Raw genomic sequence first — 22401 nt, forward strand, 5'->3', positions numbered from 1 at the left:
GTCTGGCGCCATCCCATATAACAGATAACAATTAATGAAATACATTCAGGAAACTCGACAAAAATGGCCAACTCGATCGTGCCTAAGGCCCATAAAAGGGACACCTTAATTGTAAAATTAAGATTGGTAATTTTAATTTATTGCTTCTGATTGTCACTTGGAAAATCATAACTTTTCATACTTTAGATCAGTCTGGTTCCCTGACGACTCTGACTGGAGTAACTAGCACACAAACAAACAAATTGGATGCTGTACAACTTTTGAATTTAAGAACATGTAGTTCGCGCCATGAAATGTGTCCAACCTCGTTGCCATGCGTACGATCTCCTGCGTCATGTTTGTTCCTACCACGCCCACACGACACACGGCCAGGGGTTAGTGATGGAATGCGCACGCGGCCCATGGAGTCAAGGCTGGAAATCTGCCTCTGGTGGAAAACATACAAAGTGAACTACGCGTTGGCGTTGCAGTGACTTTTGGCGGGCTTAGTCCTGCGTCTACTTTTTACAGTATGACAGGTACGTAAAATTTGCTTAAGTTTTCAAGTATAATTTTCACAGTTATACCTCTGTAGATTATTCACAGGGCTTATTTCACTGTAACTGCAAGCATTTATAGATAAATGTGGTGGATTAAGGATTTCTGAAGAGCATTAAAGTGCGATTTTAAGCCCTGCAAAAAAATAGAATTGTGTGGAGAAATTTTGTAAACTTGTCTAGGCCTACACGTATTATTAGACCTATAGTTAATTAGTCCGGGTTGGACGACGTCTTTATTGCATCACGTCTCCGTAACGTAGGGAGGTAATAAGGGAGTCCACCTGGGCTACTACTTAGACATAACAGATGTATACAGATAGACTTACTGACTCTTAAAATTGGGAGGTTGCAAAACATCTAGCTAGCCTAGTTATGTTTACATGTTACATATTTTAGGATCTAGTATAAGCTATGCCTATTGCTATTCTGAATTCATCAATCTGGAGATTGTCTTTTAAGTTTTAGTTGTAAACTTGGAGTCAAGAACAGTGGTTTTTTTTTTATCGTTTCAAAATGACTTCTGCAACTTAAAGCAGAATTCTCTTAATTTCTGACATATTTATAATATTTGTAATTTTGAACAGCATCTTTTGGTAGAAAATATGATTTTCTTACCCGTTTTCCTTTTTACAGTTGATGCCAACACGGTTTTGCCTAATAGAATAATTTGTCGCCATCACTGATCTTTATATTTTTGTGCTTTGCGTTTTGCCAACAGTCTTATCCTTCTGGTTTCAAATGTTGCTAACTACATGTAGTTGGTAATTCCGACAATACCCTGAAAATTGATATTCATTATTTTATTGCAACAGGGTCCATAACTATTTTATTTACTTTGCCTACTACTGCCTGATTTGTATGTACTGGGAGAAAGACGACTATTTTGTAAAATCGTGTAGTTTAGAACCCTGTTCCATATGAGAAAACGAAAAGACACTTTTATGTTTTGGAACTTTAATGCCTAAACATTTGGCTATGATACAAGCAGGGAAAGACACTTTTTGTGTTTGGAATCATCTAAACTTAGTTCTTTAAGATATCATGCTGAATATACCAGCCCATCTGAGTTAGCATAATTTTTTTTGGAAAGAGACCTGCAGGGTTTTGATTTATGAATTGAACTTGTATGTTTTAAAAACATACGAGGTGTCCTAAACTACACGAGTACCACTATTTTACTGCTGACATTAGCCTCGTCCTGATATCATTTTAAATTTGGGTAACTGCCTTGTTTTTTAATTGCTTGCCCTGACTCTTACAGGTGCATAAATGAACCACAAGAGAACTGCACAGAAGGGCGTCAACTAAAACCTTCGTGTTGCCTCCTTCCTAACTTATTTGCACTACCCAACTTGACACTGAGAAATCAGTCAAAGGATCCTCGTCATGTAAGTTAAAGTGAAAAAAAAATTGGGAGGATTCGATGGTCATAAAATACCTTTTAAGTTTAAAACAAAAACAGAAATGTGTGTGTGCGCTTCGTTTTTTTTTTATAGAAATCAAAAACGCAAGGAACATACTCCAAGCAAAGTATCATTGTTAGGGACTGCATGTTTATTTCCCTTTACTTTGATTTAGAATAATTCTGTCTTTTGTTTAATATTTCAATTTACAAAAAAAACATTTTGTCAAAGGATGATAGATTTTAATACACTATATTTTATTGCAACATCAAATCAATATACATGTATATCAAAATATCTTTCGAAGAATTTTTTTTTTAAGAAAGTGTTTCATGTGTTTTATAACAAATCATGAAAGAACATTTATATTCATAATTCAAAAAAAGGCGGCAATATTATACATATTGTTGTCTAGTTGGTTTTCAAAACGCATTGGTTTCATTTGGAGCTATACTCAAAATGGATATGAAAAGAAAGTCTCCTTATTCAAAATATGCAAATGTCTTACAAGTCGGAACGCTTGGAACGTTTCACCAGGGAACACCGGAGAATATGCGCTGTTCTCACTGGGAACACGGGAATGCCTGGTGTTCGCGCGTGAGAACGTTGGGTCTAAACACCCAAAACCATCAATTACTACCTTTTACCCTTGACTACACGCAGACGCCTTGACGCCTCCATATGATCGTACCCTTTTTTCGAATGCCATGTAATCAGAAGCTGAACAATTATTTTTTTTTGGCCTTACTATTTCATGGAAGAACAGCAAAAAAAAAAATAAACCATTCAGAAATGGTGATAATTAAAACTGGCTTTTCATGTCAACGGTTGCTGTACTGTAGTGTACACTTGTGTTTTTGACATGTTTTTCTAAAACAAGTAAACAAGTAAATATTTTCTAATACATGTATTAAAAAAAATATTTTCGATGGGTTGCCTTGGCAAACATGGGCATCCCAATTATTGACCCCATGAGATTATTATTAGAGGGGACATACATGTACAAATGTACTGTGATTTGGTCGGTGAAGGCATTTTTTGGCCTGTTCACTGGCTTGCAACCGACACAGCACATTTCTGCATCTGTTGCAAGAACCACTCTATTCTAGATTACGTTTGTCATACTGCAAGTTGACCATCGGGCACTAGACGTTGGGCAGCGAGCCTAGAGTTGTAAATGCAGTCGTTGACGCTGACGCCTTTGTAGGAGGAACCAACGAGGGTCAGAGGTAGGTCATTATCTGCAACGTAGGCATCTATAGTTTCTGCAAACATACAAAACACATTGTAGTGATTAGCTCATACATATTTATGAGCCAAATGCTCTTCTTTTATTGGTTGGTATAGTACCATGGGACAAGTACCCAAGACTAGCTCCTAGTCTCACAATGCAAGAGTAGTGATCGCAAGGAGTTTGCCTGTGGTACCATACTAAATCATCAAATAAACGGCAACAAGGGCATTCATTTGCTAATGCTCATCCCTTGCTATAAACAAAATCTTTTTTACTTGCATTTCTGTTGACCCCCCTCCACCCTTTTCTAGTATCCTTAAACCACCTTTTGACTTACCTAAGAGTCTGTGGTGATTAACCTTGTAGTTTGGAATGCAGTCTTTGGATAAATTGACTCGGCAATATGTCGGTTTTGCGCTCAACCCTATCTGGGTCTTCAGCGTCGCCAAGGCAACCGAAGCCAGCCAATCACAATCCACCTTATCTGGGTCACCAAAGAGGTCGTGGAACCAGGCCCCTCCCATCATGCACTGGGAGAAACAAACAACATTTTCATTAGTCCCTGTTCTGCCCTAAACCGCCCTGCCTGTTACTCTTTATATATCACCAAAAAAATAACTACCCCCAAACGAGTACTGCATGGTACATCAGTGTGGTACACGGGGGTGGCATTTGTCCACAGTACTTGATTTTGGGCTGTTTTTCCATTGTTTTCCCCAATTTCAGAATTCTTAAAGAACTGCTTTTAAATCTGGACACTTGATAGATCTTACCGTAAAAGTCTTTGTACTTATAAAAAGTGATATAGAACAAGAAAAAAAATGGGTTTTTTTAAGCAGTGCATTCAGAAAAATACAAATAAATAGTCCTCAATTTGTGCCCTTGGAAACTGCAGATTAATATGTGAATTTTTTTTCAATTTTTCACCAATCTCAACCTGTTTCAAAATCAAAATATTATTTCTCAGGACAACATTTTCTTGCAAACAAAGACACAAACACTTACCGTCATTCGTGTTGACTTTATCTCTGGCCTGTCGTGTTGCGGGAATGCACACGAGTCGAAAATCACCCCAAGCACGTTTGATGGTTCTCGCGAAGGCACCAAATAACCAAAGCCCTGAAGTGTGAAAAAGGGGGGGGGGAAAAACTGTGAAAAGTTCTAATGGAATTCAACCTTTGTTTAACGCGGAGCGATGTTAATGCAGTCTTGTGCATTGAACTCTTCTTGGTATATGGGGATGGGATGGGGGATGCCATGGGAAGGGGCTCAGGTGAGATGGGTGTGGGGGAGTTTGGGGGTGGGAATGTCAGAAAGGAAGTCAGGAGAGAGTGGGGGGATCAGGGAGGTGGGAGCCCTAAAACTCTGGACTGAGAACAGCAGATGTGGGGTGGGGAGGGGAATTTTTTGGGGTAAGGGGAGGATGGGGTGTCAGGAATTGATGGTATACTTATACCTCGGTGGGGAGGTGGGAGCCCTCAAACTCTAGATTGACTACTGCAGCTGTGACGCTCTGTATTTGCTGGAGATGCAGGGATAAGGGTGAGAGGTCAACAGGAAGTACTTCTGCCAGATCTGGAAAAAAAACAGGATGCTATACCGACAATCCTGCAAAACAGCATGCAGCTGTCATAAATGGGATCGCATAAAAACTAAAGGTCTCCTTTTTCTTTGCATGACCGAGTTGAAAGAGTTGCTGTACTGGCAAGCTTCAGTTACAATTATTACAAAAATATAAAAACCGATTGAGATGGAATCGACCAAACACAAGACAGCTTTCATGCATGCATGGTGTAGAATGTGCATTGCAAAAAAAAAAATTAAAAATCGGAAAAATTTTTGATGTGCCTTGACCAATCAGAAGACAGCTTTCATGCATGCAAGGTGCAGTATAAAATATGGGAAATAAGTGATTAAAAACAAACCTAATAAAAATCATGTGACATGACACAGACCAATCAGAAGACAGCTTAATGAATGCTAGGTATAAATACAGGGGAATAAGTAATAACAAAAAAATAAACCTCATAACAATCATGTGACATGCCACAGACCAATCATTGTTAAGCTTTCATGCATGCATGGTATAAAACATGGCGGATAAACCTCGCTTGATTGTCAGGACAGCAAACCCTGCAGCAATTATGTGATTTGCTTTTGATCAATCAGCAGACAATTTTCATGCATGCGTAGTAACATGGCTGATAATTAATCTGTCTCGAGCGAGTCATTGTGCAGTGACATGAGTATTGAGTACATTAACTCACTTTGAGTACACTTTGAGGCGCATTACAGGATACCAAGATAGCAGAATCAAGGGTAAGCTTTGCCAATATTTTCCAAAGTGTAGCCGTTTTTCATTCACGTATTTCTTCAAAGCTCTGTTCTATTTTGAAGAATTACTTTCTGCCATTGGGGCAACCAATCATACCATTTTCGCCAGCTATGGGCATAAGAAGGGGCCACAGTACCACACGAAAAAATCACAATTGTGGTTGCTCTTTACGCTCATAGTTTTTGTCGATTGGGGGGGGGGGCCCTTCCCCGGCCCCCCTTATCAACAGGCCTGGGTAAAAAAAATGCAGTATAAAGACATTAAACAGTTGGGATTCTTTATCAAGGAGTTTCCACAGTATTTTACATATGCAATCACATGACAGCTTTCACACATGTGGAACATGGCCAATCACATAATCTCTCTTGATTGGCTACAAAACAAACAACAAAAAACATGTATGACCAATCACGAGACAGGATACACATACTTGCAGCTGGTATTCCGCATATCAACCTGTCTGCTTCCCAAACTGACTCAGCGGTGTGTACTCGGGCAATCTGTTTGCAAAAAAAGGCCTTTTTTAAGTACTGAATGTTATATGAGTAGTGGTGCTGTACTGAAGTTTGATATCTTAGATTAACTATGTATTGCTAGAGAGATGGCAATTTAACACACCTGGATTAGAAATAACTTTTAAATGTGCTTTGTAAAATGCGCATTGTAAAATCACGTATGCGTACCTTTTTGTTCCCGCCATTTTCCTTCAGGACAAACTCAATCTTGGTGCACGGCATTTGTGTCCGCACTTCGGCCCCGTTTCGCTGCACGACTTCGCTGAGTTTCTCAGCAAGACACTGAAGCCCTCCTGTAGAATGAGATTGATCAGCACTAAACCTATGAGATGCTGAGCAACAACAGGTAAGCCTACTGAAGCTAGTACACACAAAGTTCTATTCAACTGATTCAGAACGGCTATTCTTTTTACATGTTTTAAGCATCTGGTCAACACAGCGGACCAGATTTTGCCTATTCATTGACATTATGGGTTAATTCTATACGATGGCACTGCCTGGCTCACAAGTGATCAACAGTCAGTCAGTCAGTGCGAGGACATCGCCTCTTGGACCAACAAACATCCTCCTTTTTAAGGTTTTAACACTACTAGAACAGGCTTTTCTTTTTAAAGGGAAAATACAACATTTGCAAACATCAAAAAATTAAAACTACCAAATCATTTTGAAATACCTTGCTGGACTGTTAGTGAATGACAGTGTAAAGCATCCTGTAAAATCATGGCACCTGGTATACTGTCATTTTCAAGAAAAGTGGTATTTTTGTATCAATTTCCAACGCTGATCGGCCAATCAGCGTTGGAAAAAACTGGCTTTTTTTTCAAATTCTGGCCCTAGTTGACCATTGCACTTGTTTGCAATCGATTACACACCTATGAACGGGTACAAGCCAGCTAGACTGGTTCCCTGACCTTACAATTCCCCAATGTATGTAAACTGCTCTGTTTCTTCTTATATGGAGTCAGGGAACCAGACTACAGGAAAATGATTGTTTTTCTTGGTTTTTATAACATTTTCGAACCCAAAACCTCAAAAAAGTCAGTGTAACTATATTTGCTATATATTTCCAACCCCCCAATTCCATCCATTTCTGAAAACTACAGCAAAAGTAAATGATGTATATTCCCTTTAATTAGTTCCTACCTTTTAATGACCAAATGGACCATCTTTCTTTCTTAGCCCGACGGACAAGATCACTTTCCCCAACAGTTGGGTCGATGGCTAATTAGAAGAAAAGTATGAACAGGATAACAGAAACGCACATGTGATAATTCATGAGCATAGAGTTATATATCAAAACATGCAAAACAGGTTGTTGTAGTGATATCGGAAAAGGTAAATTTGGGGAGTGTGATGAGGAATGGAAAATCATTTTTAAGCATGAGAAAATTCTTGATCTTCAGTTCCATCTTTACCTGTAGACAGCACTGCCAATTAGCATCTTTAACTTTAACTCACTACTTACTTTTGCTATTGGACCATGTCTTTCGAAATCCATCACTCACTCTTCTTCATATACATCATACATGACATAATGTAATCCAACACTGAAGTGCTGGTGGATTTTGATGGACTTCGTACACAAGGCTTACTAGAAAACAGCAGTACCAGATGCCAGGCAAAATGCGTTGAATTCCCCAGCAGTTTCAGGCCAATTCCATCAAACTCCATCAAAATTTAGTTAAACCAGGCCAGCAGGACCAATTCCCCAAAATCCACCAAAATTGGGGGATGGATTTTGATAGAGTTGGTAAGGTAAGGGTTAATACATTGCATTTCATTGTCTTAATATTCCATGACGACGAACCCATATACCATTGAATGTTCAGGTAGTGGGGCAGAACCAGAATGGGTAAAGAAATGAGTAACTATATCTTGCACCCAGACCCCTCAAGTGTCGTGGTAATTACTTACCGGTCGGCCCGAGAAGGCCACCTAGAATTACTGAGCCGCGCTGCCTCTCAAAACTGAACAGCTGTGGGAAACAGGAACGCACACTGAGCTCTGTGGTCTTCCCGGCAAATACTCCCCGACAGAAAGGGTCGATCAAGTTTTCTGTAATCTATAAAATAAATCAGAAAATATTATGACTCATTCTTTCCTTTTTTTTTTATTATTATTATTTTGATTAGTAGTAGTATTTTTTTTTGGGGGGGAGGGCCTGAATGGGGATTAAAAACCAATTGTAAGTGAAATTAGTATAAGATTATGACAAAATGCCTTGTTCAAGGACACCAGGAAACAAGTGTTATGGTCCCCTGATCCCCGAGATTATATGGACTTGAACCTATACTATCAGTAGAGCAGGCTGTAACATGGTGGCACCGTGCCTTGCTCATGGACATGAGGACTTAAACCTAATGTAATGGCATTGGCTGTAAGATTGTGGCAGCGTAACTTGCTGAGGGACACAAGGTCGCAAGTGATATGGTCCTGTATATGAACTTGTATGCATATACTGAAGTCAGTGGCAATGGCTGCAAGATTGTGGCACCATACCTTGCACAAGGACACAAGGACCTACGGTACACCTACAGTCAGTGGCACTGGCTGGAAGATTGTGGCACCATATACCTTGCTTAGACTAGGGACACGACCCAATTAGTGTTGTGAACCTGCACATGGACTTGTATCTATACAGTCAGTGGGAATAGTTGCAAGATTGTGGCACCATACACCTTGCACAAGTACAAGGACCTACACCTACAGTCAGTGGCACCGGATGGCAGATTGTGGCACCATACCTTGCTCAGGGACGCGACACAATTAGTGTTATGGACCTGTATATGGACTTGTATCCCCAGTAAGTGACAATGGCTGCAAGATTGGGACACCATGCCTTGCACGTGGACACAAGGACCTACACCTACGGTCCGTGGCACTGGATGGAAGATTGTGGCACCATACCTTGGTCAGGGACACAACATAATTGGTGTTATGGACCTGTATATGGACTTGAATCCACAGTCAGTGACAATGGCTACAAGATTGTGGCACCATGCCTTGGACACCTACACCTACAGTCAGTGGCATGGCTCGAAGACGGTCACCATACCTAACACAAGTACCTACAATGACGTATTAAACCTACATGTACAACCAATGGTACTGGCTGGAAGATGATGGTAAAATAACTTCCTCAAGGACACAATCAGATGCACTGTAATTGCTGAAGCAAAGATTGAACCAAAATTGCAAGCAACTTTTTACTCATTTAAACTACAGCAATTTCAAACATCTGTCCAACGTCCTTACTAACCATCAACCCACCTCTTTCCCGAAACGGCGCACCCCAAAGTCAAACATGCTCTCGTCTTCACCCTTTGATCTCTTGACTAAAACCTCCCGGGCCAAGTCGACCGCCAACGGACGGGAGAACGGTTCCTGCCTCGTCAGCAATGTGGCGAAACTTGATGGAAATTGGTGCAGCTTCCCACCCGTGAAGGTAAATCTTCGCTGCGCTGCAGGGTGGGAGCGCAGAACTGGAATCACCTCATCGTCAAGCCCAAGAGATGATGCCTATTTTTTTTTGTCATAAAGACAACATTTGAAGGTTATTTTTTTTATAAGAAAGATCTTGTTAAAGGGAATATACATCATTTGCTGTTGCTGTAATTTTCAGAAATGGATGGAATTGGGGGGTTGGAAATATATAGCAAATATAGTTACACTGACTTTTTTGAGGTTTTGGGTTCGAAAATGCTATAAAAACCAAGAAAAACAATCGTTTTCCTGTAGTCTGGTTCCCTGACTCCATTTAAGAAGAAACAGAGCAGTTTACATATATTAGCTAGCTTGTACCCGTTCATAGGTGTGTAATCGATTGCAAACAAGTGCGATGGTGAACTGGGGCCAGTATTTGAAAAAAAGCCAGTTTTTTCCAACGCTGATCGGCCGATCAGCATTGGAAATTGATACAAAAATACCACTTTTCTTGAAAATGACAGTATACCAGGTGCCATGATTTTACAGGATGCTTTACACTGTCATTCACTAACAGTCCAGCAACGTATTTCAAAATGATTTGGTAGTTTTATTTTTTGATGTTTGCAAATGTTGTATTTTCCCTTTAATAAATGAAACAGATACTTATGTTGTCATTCTGTATTAAAGTCAATCACCCCAATATCAGAAAAACGATGCTTTCTGGATCAACAATCATCAACTATGATCTTGTTTTTTTTTAGTTTTTTAATTACTTAAAAGGCATGCCGAGGTTACAACTTTCCCCAGTTAAAGGTTTGGGAAAATATGTTGGTTCACTTGTTTAAAGCAAGTTTTAAAACATTGTTGTGTCTCTCCACATTTAGTAAAATATGTCCAGCTGCAGACAGCAGCTCAACAAATCGTCGTGTCTTTCCAAAGTAATAATAAAAGACATTCCAGTGACAGCCTTGCATGGCTATCAACTCATCTATCAGGCCCTGGCAGTGGTATACATATATCACCTTGTCCCTCCGACCCTGGCCCTCTTTTGTGTCACTTTATTGGGTCTCAACTGACTGTTGAAGATCATTGTTGGGCCACAAGGGTTAAAAACCTGATTTCTGTACTGAAAACAATCACGTCACTCGTGCATGAACATGATCTTGTTGGCCAGCGGCTTCAGGGAGGGGAGGTCTGTTTCCATGATCTCGCTTGGTAGCAAATAAGGAGACAAGAATCTGAAATCCAAGTAGTTACAAGATTCAGCGAATTCCTTCCAACGATGCCTGCGGGTCGCATGCTGCGTGGCCCTGCCTCATGAATACTGCCCTCTGGAGTTCTCGTTGAATGAATCCATCCACCAATGTGCGGGCTAGCCTCTAACAAAGCAATCTGCAAACATATTGATTATTAAAACTATTATGTAGCATGATAACGATGATAAACATGTAAGACCAAGTAAAACAAAACGTGTTTAGCGTCCAGGTTTATAAAGAAAAAAAAAGGGGGGCGGGCTTTTTTATTTTTTTTAATTTTTTATTTCAAGATAGCCTATATCCATTGGTTTTACACTGTTCAAAGATACAAAAAAATTTAACAGACATGCGGGACAAGAGAATTTAACATTGTAACAGTGTTTTTAATAGTTTTCTAGCACGGTTTTGCAAGAATTAATAAACACTGCCTCAAGGACACGGTGCCTGCATGGCATGCATGCCGCTATGCAATTTTCTCACGAAAACGATCAACCCTCGAGGCTGGTTTAGATTGGAGTTGGAAGGTTCCACTGCATGATGTGGGAAGTGACCGACCCAGTCTAAAATTAGAAGTTCCGACTTGCAAGTATGTTATTTTCCAATGGATCGGTCAACATTTTTGCTTTCCTTTCAATTTTTTTTTTTTTTTTAATCCAAGCGGCCGACAAAGAGGAAGCGGGCAGAAATGCTAATTTACTTTATGTCAAATCACGGAGGAATAAAGGAGTTAAAAATGAAGAAGTGAACAAACGTTTTGAACTAGAATTATCAGGATATGGGACGTCGCTTTTTCTTTTACCAGTTTACAGGACTGTGCATTGTCATCGTTGATCATCATGTCACAAATGTACACAATGATTAGCCTGAGTAACTCCAGCTTAACAAGCTCATCAGGAATTCCTGATGAGCTTGTTAAGCTGGAGTTACTCAAGCTACACAATGATGTATTAATTTACATTTTTAAAAGCATGTAAAGTAATAAGATGAAAGAAAACCATTATTTTGTAGTCTAGAAATCTGCACTTCAGTAATTAACGAACATGCAAGATTTTTAGGCCTAGGGCTAGGTCATAGCTAGCTGGAGGTAATCCTAACTTTTAGGACACCTCTATTTTGTACGAGTTCTGTTCAAAACTGACTTTTGCAGATGACTGTCCAGTACCAAAGTGACTTTTGCAGGCTAAAGAAGTCTTTTTTCTTCAGACAAACTCATGTTAGTTATAATTTTGAAAGCACTTTCAAAGAAAATGTGACTTTCCTACCTTTTTTTGCAGTTCACCATCTTGCTTTTAAAATTTATTTTCTGTTTGTCATCGTCGTCTTCAACCCCTCATAAATCAAAACCCTGCCCTCTTTCTACAAAATTAAACCTGCTGATGTTCAAGAGGTGTCATTGCCAAATGTTCAAATGTGTCAATAAATATCAGAATGTCACTTTTGAGTGTCATAGTCAGCTGTTTTGGTGAGTCTTTTAACCTTATATAGGAAAGGGGTCCTAAAAGTAAGGATTACCTAGCTGGAGTTACCCAGCCCTGAGTTTTATCATTGGGTTGTCATCTAGATGACAACCCAATGATAAAACTCAGGGCTGGGTAACTCTAGCCCCATAAATGTGGCCTATTTACTGGACTGCCTCCGTAAACATAGGCCACACATCCACATGTACAAAAATCGTGTCGACGGAGCCAAATTTTGATTTTCACATTTAGGCTTAGTTTGTAGGTTTTTTTTGCTTTAGAAGCATACTCACCCTCTTTACAGGCTAATCAGAAAGTGCTGCCTTTTTCAGATGTCTAATTTTTGTGAAATTTCATGTTGAAATTTTGATACGCAAACGTGTAAAAATGAATCTGGAAATTTCACGAAAAATATACATCTGAAAAAGGCAGCACTTTCTGATTAGCCTGTAAAGAGGGTGAGTATGCTTCTAAAGCAAAAAAACCTACAAACTAAGCCTAAATGTGAAAATCAAAATTTGGCTCCGTCGACACGATTTTTGTACATGTGGATGTGTGGCCTATGTTTACGGAGGCAGTCCAGTAAACTGGCCACATTATGGGGCTAGGTAACTCCAGCTAGGTCATAGCAGTGCTTCATGTCATGTGTACTTTCGTGTGTACAAATTATTAAGCATGTAAAGTGAAGCCGGTATTGTGGTGGCGGTAACTCACTTTGTTTCGAAACTGAGGTTTTTCGTCCACCAAATCAACTCGTTTAAGCCGCTCTCCAAGCAATCGCTGAAGGTAAAAAACAGCAGACAAACCACTGGCACCTCCTCCCAGGACCAAGAAATCTACTTTTCTTACTGCCATCTCTGACCTTGATATTGAACTCTTTTAACTTAAAACTTTGTGCCAACGTAACGCGAGTCGATAGTGTTGACCGCTTATGTTTACATCGCGAATTTGTATTAAAATGTTGCATAATACAGAATGATCAGGTCCCCTTCATCCATTTGTGCCTGCATTTGTTCGTAGAAGTCTAGGATGTGTAAAGTTTTTAAGAATGAGCGAATGAGGGCGCTGCTAAAATGGTGTCGACATATCTTTTCTTTCATTTACTTGCTAATTTAAAGTTTCGATTTTACAGACCTATGACGCAGGCCCCTCCCCCCCCCCCCCTCCTCCTGCTCCTTACTATCATAAAACAAATACAAAATGTATATTTGGAGTTCAAGAGGAAAATACAACTTTAATATACCAGCATCCTCCATCCTAACAACCATAACCCCCGCCCCCCCCCCCCCCCCCGCAAGAAAAAAATCCACAAAAGCAAATGACACCACCTACAAAAATATTAACAAAAACGAAAGTACAAATCAAAATTTAAAAAAATAAAAAAAATATTTCAAAACAAAATGCATGTGTTAAAAAGATAAACAATTTTCTGAAAGTATACTACATTGTAAATGCTTTTTTCCAACATAAAGGTAAAATCTTTTATTTGAAAACACTGCCCCTAAAAAAAGTGTTGAATACTTGTCACCGAAGGTGTTTCCTCTCCCACAAAAAAAGTGGATGTCTGTCAACCAATCAGAATCGAGGTTACAAGCACTTACAACCAATCACATTCCATCTTATGTAACTGCTCTTCTATTTCCCACAGGAACTATCAGTGACTGACATCTCAGATGATCAGGGTAAGTTCTTCATTTCTATGCATTATAAAAAACTTAGTTATGAACTGTGTTACATTTCTTGATAACTTGTGCATCAATTTATGTGAAATTATCAATCAATTCTTTAAAAGAATAGGGGAGAACAATTTGGAATTTTTCGGCTGCTACAGTGCTCTGTCTTGCATTGTTTGCGTATAAATTGTAAGCATGGATTGCCATCCATAAAAAATTCTCCAAGGTGCATGGGCTCCATTATTTTATTGCCTCAAAGCTAAAGTCAGAACGAAAAAAAAGAAGAAAAAAAAACATTCACAAGACAACTTAAAGCACAATGATGCTCTCAAACCAAGAAAATGATCACACTGAAACAATTAAGTTAAGAAGAAAAAACACAAACTACTAAAAGATTGAGCAAGCCTGTGGTGAAGTTGGTCTCTAGCTGACTACCAGTACTTGCACACACCCTGTTTGGAAAGAATTCCATAAATGGACATCACTAACTCTTCCATGCAATGATCAAACAGCCATCAGAAAGCGATAACATGATGTCCTAAAAAGTCAAATTTAGCAGGGAAAATATTGAAGCGTTTACTGAGAAAACACGTCAGACCAGTCTCATAGGGTTTGTGCACAGGATCAGTCGAGATATAATTATAGAATTCTTTCCTCATTTTCAATTGATTATGATTGGCTAATCCCCCACAAGACATTGCCTACACAATAGACAGATTGCACTGTAGCAATCTGAGACGTGTCCTTTTGCCAAAAAGGGAAGTTCTCTTGTTCATTCATTGTTAATGAGCCAACATTATATTAAAACTAAGCACAAAGATGGCTGCTTGCATTGTAGTCAAGTCCATAACAAGTCCAATCCCAAGTCGATGAACTTTACAATAACGGAATTTATCAGAGTTCATTTAAATAACTTGTGACTGGAATTGGGAATTGGGGGGGGGGGGGGGGCTGGTGGGGCTTGCCCCCCCCCCCCCCCCCCAGCAAAAGCCATACATATGTATTTTTCATGGTAGCGGGCCCCCCTAGTTGATACTATGCCCCCCCCCCCCCCCCCGGCAAAAGGCATACATACATGTATGTATTTTTCATGGTAGTGGGCCCCCTTGTTGATACTATGCACCCCCCCCCCCCTTCCCATGTGCAGGGCTGGTGACGGGCCTGCAGGGATGGCGCCAATAAGCACTTTCACAGTAATATGCACCATCTTGTTGTTCATAGGGCAAAAAGAACAGATGATGCTAGACACGGGCGCGTTTTGAAATGATCGCCTGATGACTTGCAACATGGAAGCGCAAATGTCTTCAATTGATAATAAGCGTGCACAGCAATGTGTGTAAATATGGCCCTCGTAAGCAAGATGGCGCAGATGACCATGAATAAAGTAGTGCCTATTCTGTCTAACACATTAACCATGCATAGTCCCTTATAGAACTAAAACATTTCTAGTGGGGTCTGCTGCGAGCAACTGACCCTGCCCCCCCCCCCCCCCCCCCAATTAGCATTACAGGGTATCGTATACAATAGCACTTCCTATTAACATTATGGGTACTTATTAGAGCACACTAGTCTGGCCCTAGACAAGCAGAAACACAGAATACACTCCTTTTACAAAGAAACAGCCCACACTCACATATTTCCTTTGTATTTTACTATGCAAGCCAGAGGCAACTGTACCTTCGTTTTTTAATACCGTTTAAACTTATCAACTACAAGTACTTCGTATTACATGATCAAAAGGAAACTTTTTCCAACATGTCTCTAACATGTGTTATGTGTACATCCAACGGTGTGCATAAAGATGTCTATACAGAAAGCAAGGTCCCTCTAGTATCAAAGCAAACATTTCATTCTACATATTTCCTACTTAAAAGATCATGCAAAGGAAAAAGAGGTTGTGACATTTTCCTATCCAGTTAAGGCCTAATTTACATGTCATTTGCATAATTTAATCCGGACTGTGGTATGCAGCATTCCAGGACTACTCATTTAAATAAGATAGAGAAAGAAGCGATTAGGTAAGCTAATATTATGCAAATTCATCTTGCATATATATGTTACATGTATTAAAAGTCTTCAATTCGAACATGAAGACCGCCTACATGTACATGTACTTGCAGTCTGTGCTGTACAGTAAAGTATAGGAAAGTTACATACATGCTCATGTACTTTTTCATCACATGTACATTTTCATGTGAATGTAGGTGACATGTCCACATACTGTTCATGTAAATGTAGCATAAATGTGTACATGTAATGTCTATAACTGACATGGTTCATTCATGCAACTTCATGATGCACATTTGCTGCAAATTTAGTTAATACTATTTTTTGGTCTTTTGTTGACAGTAGAACAATAAGTATGTAAATACGTCAAGACATTTTCTGTTTCATGCATTTCACAAAAGTGGATTTTGACTTGGCTACAGAAGAAACTTGCTTTCCGGTTTCTCTTTCTGAATAATTATTTAAATAATTTTCTTTTTGTAGTTCACACTAAAAGGAAACAACTTTTTCTACCAGCCTGATCTTAAGCCTAGGCACCGTGATCAAAAAAGTGAAGGGAGCGCATAGAATAACATTATTAAAACACAACCAAACTAAACTTGTTCAAGTCCTTCCCAGTGACAAACTTTAGACTAACATAAGCACTACCAAACTTTTTATTAGCAAATTAACTTTTCTTAGTTTAAAGGTTAGGATCGTTACATCTGTAGTCCGAATTAAAATTAGCATGGTAAATCATTTAACACATTCCATGACGAAAAAAAAATATAGCTGTTTCAAATATTACAAAACTAAAGAAAATAAAACTACATGTAACCAGTATTTAATTCCAATCCATTCTTCAAATCTTATATTTTATTATTACAGAGATGGACTCAACGATTTTAAAGGTACAAAAAAAATATGTTCCCCTAATAACGCTAAAAATATCATTCGCCTAAATTTAATTGCATATGAAATGCAAAAGATTATGAATTGTTCAATGTTGTCATATTTGCAGTGTGCATATTACCACATTAGCTTAAGTTAAACATGATCCATTGGTTAATAAAGATTGTGTATATTATATTGACCTTGTGAATATGCGTACATACATGATTACAGCATTTACTTATAACTGTTTTGTAAAGAGTGGTGCACATGATTTGTATTTAGGGTTCTCATAAAATAGGCCGATGACAGTGCAACTTTTGATGGAATGCTCCAACCAGTTTCTTACAACATAAATTTAAGGTATTCAGCAAATCATTTTTTAGCAAGGTCCTAATAATAAATGCAGTCCGTCATTGCCCTATGGCAACAGAAGTTCTCAGCTGTACTATAAGGCCAAGAAAGAAAAAAAAAACTGCGGAATGTCCTTCAGAAATTGTAGACATACCATTGAACTGTACACCATAGCTTAGGACTATGCATGTACAGTGTACATGTACATATAGCTTGAACGCATTGTACATGTACAATGTACATTTTGTACATGTGTGGTTGTGCATGTGTGCACCGGCTACCATGTGTTAAGGGACTGGCTTAACAACCCCCATGCATGACTGCACACAACGAAGACATAAATAACCCCTTGCTCTATGAACAACCCATGCTATGACTACGGGCACCAAACTGCGTATGACTAATGAATATAGTATTCTAGTTTTTATATGTTTCTTCTTTTCGATGGGCTTTCTCCCGCAGGCATGACATATTTTTTCTTTTATCTGCTTCGACAATGTAAAATTTCGCAGACACATGATCATGTTATTGTTACAAGCTAACAATATGATTTGCTTTCCTTCCAAAACTTTTTCACAAATTTTGTTTAGATTGTACCTTTGTAGAATTTTACAGATTAATGGTCATAAATACTGATATACAGGAAAGCCACATTCCTAAAGTCCCATGCACATTTACTGCCGACTGTTTGTTAAAAATCTGGCGATATCCTGTAAAGCAAAGATAGGACAGGCCAGAGTAAATATTTGTTAATCACGTCATGCGGATAATCTTTTATTTGAGGGGAACTCTTTTTTTTTGCCCTTGTTTTTTTTGGTTAAATCATCCTTGATGTTTTTGTCGTTTAAAGGGGAAAGCAATGTGTTGGGCAGGGGTCGATTTAGAGGGACACGCACAGATGTATGTAACTTTGGCTCTGTCCATGTAAAATTTGTTTTTTAAATCGACCCCTAATGTTGGGACAAGCAACAGTTTTGCATTAGGTTAAATTTGTGCTTTCTTACAAAAAAAATTCTACTGTCACAAAGAAGTACATGTAGAATATTTTATCTTTTGCGGCTTAAATTGCAATGAATATCTTTCAATGTCCTTGCACTGTACCATTTACAGTAAACTAGATATGATAAAACCAAATAGTTTTTCTTTAACGACCCAAAGTTTAATGCTTCTTTTGACATTTTGAAGGCAGATGGTCGGTGTACTTTGAATGCCGCCCATACTGAAATGAAGCTTTTCATCGATACTGCTGATGCATACACACGGTCTATAAAAGTGCATGACGTATTTCATTATTTACTTAAGATGGCTGATGGGCATAGCTATCATTTTTAGTCACCGATTGTTAGCACTGACAAGTTCCAAAGTTCATTTATCACATTTGTTTCTAGGCAAAAATCAATTATCAATTGTGTTAATACAAGTTACATTGTCTACACTGGACTCTTTGCCCCATTTCCCCGGTTTGTTTTACACTCAGAACATGAACTTCCTGACCATTAAAAAAAATACTTTGGGAATACTGACTTTTTTATTCGAAGAAGTTTTCCTTTTTTTGTGTGGAATTGATATGAAAATAATCTTGTAACTTAATAAAATGGAGAGATTCTGGAAAACTCCTTAAAATTTTCGAATTTCACGTTGCAAAACGCACATAATTTCTCAAAGATTTCCTTTCTCTACATGATTTATACATTTTTGTGACTTTTGGGTTTAAATAACTGGTTGACTAACTTAAAAAAAAAAGTTTGAAATGGCCTTTTTGGAATAGCTAGTGACAGGAAACCACAATGCACTACGTTATTACACAAATCAAAAGTGTTACGTACAGAATGTCCTGCTTAGCTAACATATTTGGTATCAGTACCAATTTTAATTGGGTAATGGCAAACTTAGCCAGGTAAGTGGTCATGTACGATGTAGACAGCAATTTGGTGGGTTTTTTTTTTATTCAGCTGACTGACTGGATGAAATATGAACCAGGATGCGCACGAGTGGGGCCTTTTGCATAATATATTATTACATGTTTGTCCTACTATTTCCTGGATCGGGAGTGGTCCCATGCATGTACTGCGCACAGGTTATCAAAATACATGTACATGTACTTCCTCCTTGCAAACCTTTAACAATGGTTGTATAGTGTATTACACAGTTTAAACAGCCACATGCACAGCTATGGGCACATGCACAAAAAATGGAAATTCGGTGCCATTTTAATTTTATGAATGAATGACCCCACTAGATACAACACTTTTTTTATAGTAATTTTGTGATTGATTGTATTTTGGGTATTAGTCTGAAGGGTTTTCTCCAGAAATTCTTGGGTTTTTGTTTTTCTGATTACAAATTTCGAACCGAGTGCCTAAATTTGAACTGTGAAAATTTGTGAAGTGAAAAAAGGTTATTTGGTGTGCTCTAGTGTGCATGTGCCATGCATAAAGTACATGTGACGCGTAGAGAACGTGTACATGACATAAAATGACCAAGTGTCACAAATGATGTCCGTCATTTGTCAGTTCCAGGTTGCATGTATCAAAGTGGATGATCCGAGGAATTCCAAACAGTTACAGTCCAAAGCACCCTTGGCGTGAAACAGAGTGACCATTTCGTTCTCATTGGTTCCCAGCCCTCTTCACATGGTGTCCTGTCCAGTCCCTGGTAGTCTTGCCATGACTGCCGGTGTCCGCTGCACTTCCATTGGATGTACTGTGCTCTCCACTGGTGCGCTGCCAAGTACATGATGTAGATGAAATGGGGACATCCGCTTGAAGGTGGAGGGTGTGCGTGTCACTGGTTCCCATGCTGTATACTGGTACTTCATCCTCCCAAATGGTGCCCATCAAAATGGTTGACATTGAAAAGCACAGAAGAGCATAGGTCTGTTTTGTTCCAGACATGACAGTCCGAGTCCATGCTGGATTTCCATTTGTGTATGAACAAACCACAATGGCTTCCCGTGTTTGCTGAAGTTGGGAAATACAGTTGTCAAGAAGTTTGATTGGTGACATGGCGTCACATGACCAAAAGTCTTGACAAAAGTCCATCATACACCGACATGAAAGAGTTATCAGAATTTTGCAATTAATTTCCTGTGCTGAGATTAAGGGAGTTGGGATGCTGTGCATGTTGGGTCTTCTGTGCATGTTTGGCGACCCTAATAGTACATCTACTTCCTGGTTCTCAGAAAAGCAGGTTTTGTCAACCACGGTTAGTCCAATACACCGGACGGCCACAGACGAAAAGGTTTTTTTTCGTGGCTTATTTCCTGGTTTAAACCACAGGTTTCAGCAGCAGCAGTTGGTTGGGGAGGGGGACGCCGGACGAGCTGTAGTGTAGGTTATTGTCTGAGGGGTGAATCGTTGAAATGTCTTGCTGCCAAAGTATGCATTTTCACAGCTTCACAACTAGCCAAGCTTACAAAGATTTCACACAGTTGTCTAGTTGGTTGTAACATATATGGACCATCCTCCACTATGGACCAAAGACGATTTGCAAACAGGTCATTGCAGCTGTGAACTTTTTTGCAGTTGCATCGGGGTCGAATTGACGAAACTGTCCGTATATTGTCAAGATTTCTTTTTTTAGCTCATGAAGTCTGCTTGTGCCTTATAATACTACGTCTGAAGTATCGGAGTTTTTTATAGTCAGTAATATTGTTGTTGTTCCGGGGGATGTGAGTTGGTGCAGGGTGCTCATGAGCGGTAATGATGTTGAGGAAAGCTGTTCACTTGGTTGATCGATTCATTGGAAGACACACAGGTTGCAGTGAAACCGTAGTTTCAGCATGTGTTGCAGTTTCACTGCGATTATGTCCCTGTCCGACAAGCACTGGTGCACAAAATTAGAGCTTGTGTGTCCATACGCTTGTGTAACAATAAACTGAATAATGTATATAAAGCTGCAAGTAAAATTTTAACTGTTTGTGTTGTACCAGCTATTTCGTTGCATTGGCATAGGCCTACACCATAATTACGACCACTCAGGTACAGTACAGTTTCTTTTAGTTTTAACAGCGAGTCGGGGAAGTGTTTCTCTTTTTTTCGAAGCCGGTTGCTTGTTTTAACATGTTGTTAAAACCAGAGGGAAAAAAGGGTGAAAAAGTTACCAGTTACAAAATGCCATAACGAGTGGAGTGGGGAAGTGCGGGGTTACATGCCCAAGCTCTCCAGGTATTCTGCAATGACAGCTACAGATTTGTTGGCGTTTCCTTGTTGGGAGCCTTCCGGACAGTGCGCGAGGACCAGGGCCGTCTTTGAAGACTGGATACTGAGCGCTCCGTTGCCCTTTTTCTTCGCCAGGACTAGCTTACCATCTTCCTCTCGCAGGAACTGGTACTTGACTCCCTCAGCAAACACCCCGCCCGCCATGAAGGCCGTGAAATCTTTGGACTTGAAGCACTTGGCGATATTGGCCCCCTCTTGCCCCTGTAATTTGAGCGCGTTCGCGTGGCCGTCGGTCGTCCACTTTGCCCCGCCGTCAAGCCCGATAATCACGCACCGGTCCACATGCACGCTCCCGGAGGCATCCTTGCTCTGGGCAACCAAGTTGTCGAGATACGAATCCCAAGACATTCTGGCCGATTTGCTGTTCTACCGTCACTGGTCAAAATGAAGTAAAATTGTGTGAACTTTCTCCGGTATTTGCGGGCAATTTCTCGTCTCCACCCTGGTGTGATATTGCCACGATTTCCCAATATCCGTGTGCGTTCAGCGCATGTGCACAGTCTAGTACCGGACAAAATGGTGCCCCACCCCATAATGCATTCCGAAGACTATGGCGAGCCGATTGAAACAAAATTAATCCCGGTTTTACTTTTTTTGTACCAAAGCGTGAAGCATGTGTGGCCGCAGAAAAAACTTAGGCCTGATTCACGAGTCGGCAATATCAAATTGAACGCGATGTAAAATCTTCATTTATGGAACTTCACTATAGAAACGGATCAATAAAATAAAGTTAATTACAAATTAATAAATAATTGACAATTTGTGATTAAACACACGTTTTCAGCCACATGTAAAATCAAATTGAATGTGAGGCTTGGAATGCATAAATAGTCTGAAACGTCCCATTCAACAGTTAAAAAATTATAAAATACATAAAACACATAACACGATAAAGAAGGCTTCCACCGCTTCCTAATTGTGAATAAGGCCTTATGGGAAATTTAAGAATTAGTAACAGCGCATGCTTAAACAAATCGGACGGTGAAGTTGAACCATTTCACATAATAAGGCCCAATTATTGTGGTCAAAACTGAAATAATAAGAAGATTACTGTATTTTTTATACAACCTCAGACACTGAAGGTTAAATTTCATTTCAGTTTAATTTCAAAC

The 22401-nt window shown here is 39.4% G+C and overlaps 2 protein-coding genes and 1 long non-coding RNA gene across 4 annotated transcripts in view; 1 reads left to right on the forward strand and 2 right to left on the reverse strand.

The window, feature by feature from the left end:
* Positions 1-2620: 2620 nt before the first annotated feature.
* LOC119733425 (protoporphyrinogen oxidase-like) lies at positions 2621-13108 on the reverse strand. Its single transcript, XM_038206998.1, has 11 exons — positions 12880-13108; positions 10710-10844; positions 9297-9545; positions 7941-8088; positions 7170-7247; positions 6195-6319; positions 5942-6011; positions 4633-4751; positions 4182-4295; positions 3514-3706; positions 2621-3207 (listed from the first exon to the last, which is right to left on the reverse strand). The coding sequence occupies exons 1-11, from the start codon at positions 13018-13020 to the stop codon at positions 3062-3064; spliced, it is 1518 nt and encodes a 505-aa protein (XP_038062926.1). The 5' UTR covers positions 13021-13108; the 3' UTR covers positions 2621-3061.
* The window catches only part of LOC119733427, a 36286-nt gene continuing 16969 nt past the window's right edge, over positions 3085-22401 (forward strand). Inside the window, exons 1-3 of one of the 2 annotated variants that reach the window (XR_005271824.1) lie at positions 3085-3171; positions 6222-6372; positions 13814-13847. This is a non-coding gene — a long non-coding RNA (uncharacterized LOC119733427). Of the gene's footprint in view, positions 3172-5438; positions 5496-6221; positions 6373-13813; positions 13848-22401 lie in introns of those variants that run through there. The other variant, XR_005271825.1, reaches the window with a different exon arrangement.
* Positions 15475-21822, reverse strand: LOC119733426 (profilin). Its single transcript, XM_038206999.1, has one exon. The coding sequence runs from the start codon at positions 21635-21637 to the stop codon at positions 21215-21217; it is 423 nt and encodes a 140-aa protein (XP_038062927.1). The 5' UTR covers positions 21638-21822; the 3' UTR covers positions 15475-21214.

This window comes from Patiria miniata, unplaced genomic scaffold, assembly GCF_015706575.1.
Source record: "Patiria miniata isolate m_02_andy unplaced genomic scaffold, ASM1570657v1 HiC_scaffold_25, whole genome shotgun sequence".
Taxonomy (NCBI): Eukaryota; Metazoa; Echinodermata; class Asteroidea; order Valvatida; family Asterinidae; genus Patiria; species Patiria miniata.

What these genes read in the sequence shown, in the direction of transcription:
- LOC119733425 (XM_038206998.1), bottom strand. Translation starts at nt 13,020, where the DNA reads ATGGCAGTAAGAAAAGTAGATTTCTTGGTCCTGGGAGGAGGTGCCAGT. An exon ending in ATGCGGAATACCAGCTGCAA is followed by an intron (nt 4,752 to 5,941) that starts GTATGTGTATCC and finishes TTTTTTTTCCAG; the next exon opens with ATCTGGCAGAAGTACTTCCT. An exon ending in GCTCCCACCTCCCCACCGAG is followed by an intron (nt 4,296 to 4,632) that starts GTATAAGTATAC and finishes TTCACACTTCAG; the next exon opens with GGCTTTGGTTATTTGGTGCC.
- LOC119733426 (XM_038206999.1), bottom strand. Translation starts at nt 21,637, where the DNA reads ATGTCTTGGGATTCGTATCTCGACAACTTGGTTGCCCAGAGCAAGGAT.